Raw genomic sequence first — 5,373 nt, forward strand, 5'->3', positions numbered from 1 at the left:
GAAAAAAATAGAACCGCTACAACATTTATCCTGCCATGTCATCAAAAAGTGTTTAATAGGTGCACATTTAAACAGTGCAGGTGTCAAATTGGAATAAGCTTAGGTTTAGGTGACCAGGAGGAATCTGTGAACAAGTTTAGGGGGCTGTCTACGACTTTTGCCTAAAGAATACTTTGGTAAATATATTACATCCAGGATCATGTTATTGTGTACCGAAATGTGCGTATATATGCAGCAATTAGTATATCATGGTGTTTGTATCTGAATGCGGCGGTGTCACACTTATCGTAGCTTTTTTTTTCTTTGTAAGATGTCGTGTAAGGTGCCAGTACTCCCTGTATCCAACATCACTTAAGTAGAAGTACTTCTTTATGATTAATAAATCGTTGTATTTTAACTATCAAATGAATATTTTTAGATCATACTTATATAGTGCTAGTAAGAGAAATGGTAGGATTACTCCCCCCTCCCCCCCCCCCCCCCCAACACACACCACCCCAAAGAAAACAGACGTATTTGCCCTTTTGCTTTTTTTCTTTTCTCAAATGGCTTATTTTCCTTTAAATAAAATAATGAATCCTCTAAATTAAAGAAACCATGCGATTCTACGCTCTCCAGCTTGTCCCTATTGTTTTATAATTTATGTTCCAAAGTTTCAATGCAGAAAAAAAAAACGATAAAAGGTTGAAACAGTATTACAGTTTTGGCAAAATGCATGAAAGAACAATATTATTAATTAAAATTTCAGAGAGATTGATTCAAACAGGGCCAATATTCGGATTTTATTTAAAAGAAAGAATCATCACTATTGATGATAAACTGATGAACAAAATATAAATGTTCCCATGGCTAGACATGAACAAGAAGAAAATAATTAATAAAACGTAGCCGCTTTCAAAGTCCAACGCCAACTTCTCACAACAAGCTGTCTGTTTTTGCAGGCAGTCTCCTGAAGAAACTTGAGGGCACAGAAGGGAGTTTCTCCCTGAATCTTGGGTGCCTCATTGTATAGAATCCCATAAGAGTCACCACAACTTTAAAAGGAGTGACATATAGCACTAATGAAGCAATCAAACAGAAGATAAGAAAAAGAGCAGTAGCTCTTGGATCTCTCCAACTTAACAAGTTATAAAACCTTTCCCCTTGATTAGCTAAATCCCCTGCAACAGCTTGCATTCTTGATCCAATGCTTCTTAACCTATCATACCTCATTCTCACAGCATCGTTGTTTCGAGACGTTGGGAATGTGTCAAACTCCTCATCCAATTCATCCCAAGGTACTCTTTCTGCTTGTGACAACTTAATATCCATGTGCGGTGGCTTTCTTGGCCTCATTCTATAGTTCCATGTTCCAATCAAGAAAACAACGACGAAGATGCTGCTTAAAATCAGCCTCGGGAAGCACACAAATTGAATGAAGATGATGTGCACTAGAACTGTTGCAAAAGGGTTCTTCCAAGTGCAAATCCCATTGAACCATTTGCAAATTGCAATCAATCCTGCTAATATCCCAGCTATTCTAACATAGTTAGCTTTGCTTCTTCTTATGCTCCACATGTTCGAGCCAACATCAAGCATGTACTCTACCACCTCTCTCCTCAATGGTGGCTCTGCGCGACTTAGCCTCGTGGCAACTATTTGAGTAGCCTGGTGCCTTAGATTATCAATCTGGTAGTAAGTCAGAGGGTGAAGGTAATGCATAGTTGGTAATAGCGGTTGAGAGTACATAGACAACATGTTGAATAAAGATGAGCAAGAAAATCTAACAGCCAGTTGAATTTCACCCATCTTCTTCACCCCTGCTGGTGTCAACACTATGAGAGGATATGAATGAGTGTACACTCTACCAGTCTCAAGTGTGGAAAGTCTAATCCTTACCTTCCCAATTTTTGAATCCATGGCCTTGCCATTTTTATCTGCACCTTGCAAATGACAATTATCAAACACTCCTATTGTGATCACTGTGCAAGGATCAAACACCTCCCAAGTGTATTGTTCATTCCACTTTGGATTGAAACTGTTGAGAATTGTTCTTGTCCTAATCCATTTCTGACCATATTTTGCCACACAATAAGGATCTGTTATCCCGCGGCCATCTCTGTTCTTCATTGGGGATAAACCTTGAGCATTCAAGATTCCAAGTTCTAGAACCCCAATGCTTGGTTTCCACAACTCCTTGGATGCTGCCTTGAGATCACTACTATAATGTGTTAATTCATCAAGGACATGATATCCACCATCAAAAGATAGCCTCAAGTGAACCTTACTGTTTAGTTTGGCGACTTTGCTGTTGCCACCCTCAGACACAACATCCTTCTCAAGACTATACCACTTGCTAATTGGAGTACTAAAATCTACCCTTTTTTCTACATCTTGTAAAGGGATGACACACTTCCCCAATAATTCATCCTTGTTTGGTGCCACCTTATCTTCCACACTCAAAACCAACTGATCCTCAAAAGGTTCTGCAACTACAAACATCAAATCCTCATTCCATGATGGGCAAACATTCTTACTCAGTGAATTCTTAGTCCTTAAAACCACATTTCCTAGTGTAATCCTCAAGTAAATATCCGGCTGCTGCCTGTTCTTGTTGCCTAGCTGCAATTCTTGAGCTTCTATTACATTGACTCTCAGATACCAAAGTCTAGGTGATAAATAAACCTTGGATTTTATATTTGCAACACCATCACCATTCACTGCTGTAGCATCTAGATGTAAAGCTTCTTGAAATGCCTCATCAGCCTGTGTCCCTATCCAAACAGCCAACATTAACTCTCCTTTCACCTTTTCCCCTTTCCTATTCTCCAACCAGTACCATTGAGGGGCTAAAGGGCTATCTGGGGGTACCCTTTTTGGCACCTCATTAATCTCAAAACTTACTCTTCCAATCAAACCATCATCACTATCACCAATTCTTGATTTATCCTTCAAGCAAACTTCAAGAATTCTTGATTGAATCCGGTCCTTCAACACAACGAACACTTGGTTCCACTCAGGACTAGACCTGTCTTCAAAGTGCAAAGTCTGACCTTTTAAGTTCCCAAGTTGCACTTCAACAAAAGGGTGAGGATTGACATTGACATGGCCGTTGCCATCTTTTTCCAAAGGTAGCTCCTTTGCCTTCACTACCCTTATATATAAGTAATGCATTTGCTCAACAAGATCAAATGCTGTGCCAAGTCTGTCATTTGCAGTAACTCTTCCACCACCAAGAGTTGGAGTTGTCTCCTTTAGATTGAAATCTTCATTTTCTGGTGGATATGTATTCTGGTTTTGATTTGGATTTTGGTTTTGGTTTGGATTCTGGTGCTGATTTGGATTATGGTTTTGGTTTGCATTTTGGTTTCTGTTCTGGTGCTGATTTGCATTGTGGTTTTGGTTTTGATTATTATTCTGGTTTTTATTTGGATTGTGGTTCTTGTTTTGGTTTTTGTTCTGGTGTTGGCCTGAAGTTTGGTTAGACATACTAGTAAGCACACAACATGAAACTATGAGAATTGAGTTTTAAGAAAGACTTCAGTATGTTTCTTTCAAGAATGTAACGATCATTTTATTTGAAAAGTTTAAAGGTGCACACACAAATAGAGATGGATTACATTAATTTTCCTAAGATTCTGGTAACTGATACAAATGCCAGCAAACACTTCCTTTTTTCGAAAATATTTGAAATCGGGAAGCAACTTAATTGGATTTTAAACGTTAAATTTAGTTATTTGAGTAAGGATGGATTCTGATTTGATTAGTAGTAACTGATATTCCATATTTAGCTACAACAATTATTAGTTGAACAAAGGAGAAATAAAATGAAAAACGGAAAGCAGAAACTACGGAAGAAAATTTTTTTGAACATTAATAACTAGAGGTGATTCTATAATATTTAAAATATCATACCAATATTTTAGCCTTTAGACGATTTGGGTGTGTGTTCATGACATATGTACAGCTCAATGGACTGAATTTTGCCTAAATTATCATTTTTCTCTATAAATATGGATAGAAATATGCATTATAACGATACCTTACTAAGAAAAGCTAAAATATGGTTAATCATTTTCTGAATCACAATTTTATTTACCCTTATCGTATTAATAATATTTATTTTCCTAGAAATTTACATGTTTAAGAGTCATGCCGCAGATTTTTTATTAAGGTGGCTTTGCAGTTCTAGTAACAGGGGTACGTTGATCTTTGTATTTTGAGATATTCAAACCTAACCACCGAAAAAGAAGAGGAATTTAATGCTTTTGAATTAAACAAAGTAATTCCTCCGTCTCAAATTATTTGTCGTGGTTATGAAAAATAATTGTCTCAAATTATTTGATATGTTAAAAGTTCAAGATATGATTAATTATTTTTTCCATTTTACCCTTAGTAGATTTTTGTCACTAATGGAGATGATACATAAATAAAGTAAATATTTAATGGATAGAAGTTATAATAAATAAGGGTAAAGTCATCAAATACTCCTCCTAATTAATATTTCTTAAGGGGCGTGCACATAATATTTATAGAAATTCAATATAATGGAGACTTTTAATTTACCTGCGTCTACTAGTAAGTGTAATGAGATTTGAAGCTGCATTTACTGACCTCAATTTATACATAACGTTATGATTCTTGATTTTCAAGACCAGAATTGCATCAAATTTCATTACTTATTTTATATTTTAAACCGAAAATTGTTCACCGAGGGTGTCTATTAAGTAAGTTTCCCTCTCCGTGTTTTCCAAAAATAATTTAATTTCAAACGGTTCATTTGCAAAATATATTACTACTTGTAGTACTTTTTTTAATCAGCTATTATTCTAAACAAATATACAGCCTCAAAAAAGCTGGTCATGCTTTCAAAAATCCTATCTAATCAGACCTCTCTATAACGGTATCCGCGTATAGCAGTACCTCTCTATAATAGCTAAGATTTTTTGGAATTGATTTTTTATGTTATATTTTACTTCTCTATAACAGCATGTTACCTATAACAACAACAACCAATTTTATAACAGTACATTTTTTGTAAAATCATCCCTCATATAACAACTATTTGCTTTGTTTGGTAATGTAATTATTAACCACCTTTATAAAAAAATAGAATATCTATGATAACCAATAATGTAGTATAGATTTTGACCAAATATTTAATTTAATACATTAATATACTATATTTATGATAGAATATTACATATGAATACATATGTGGAGTTTGATGCAACACTTCCTATCATTGAAACTTTCACTGATGAAGAAATTATTGCCGATGTCATTGGAGTGGAAGAACAACAGAATATGGAAGCAGAAGACGACAACCTAATGAGGATCCTCAACCTATTGTTACTTGGACTGGGTTAGAAGATTCAACAGTTCAACCCTTAG

The 5,373-nt window shown here is 35.4% G+C and overlaps 1 protein-coding gene across 1 annotated transcript; it reads right to left on the minus strand.

Annotated features, from left to right (window-relative positions):
- Positions 1-825: 825 nt before the first annotated feature.
- LOC132045821 (FT-interacting protein 4-like) lies at positions 826-3,947 on the minus strand. Its single transcript, XM_059436399.1, has one exon. It carries the CDS (start codon positions 3,466-3,468, stop codon positions 916-918), a length of 2,553 nt encoding a protein of 850 aa, XP_059292382.1. The 5' UTR covers positions 3,469-3,947; the 3' UTR covers positions 826-915.
- Between the last annotated feature and the right edge of the window lie 1,426 nt (positions 3,948-5,373).

The sequence above is a fragment of the Lycium ferocissimum genome, unplaced genomic scaffold (assembly GCF_029784015.1).
Source record: "Lycium ferocissimum isolate CSIRO_LF1 unplaced genomic scaffold, AGI_CSIRO_Lferr_CH_V1 ctg8090, whole genome shotgun sequence".
NCBI classification, from domain to species: domain Eukaryota; kingdom Viridiplantae; phylum Streptophyta; class Magnoliopsida; order Solanales; family Solanaceae; genus Lycium; species Lycium ferocissimum.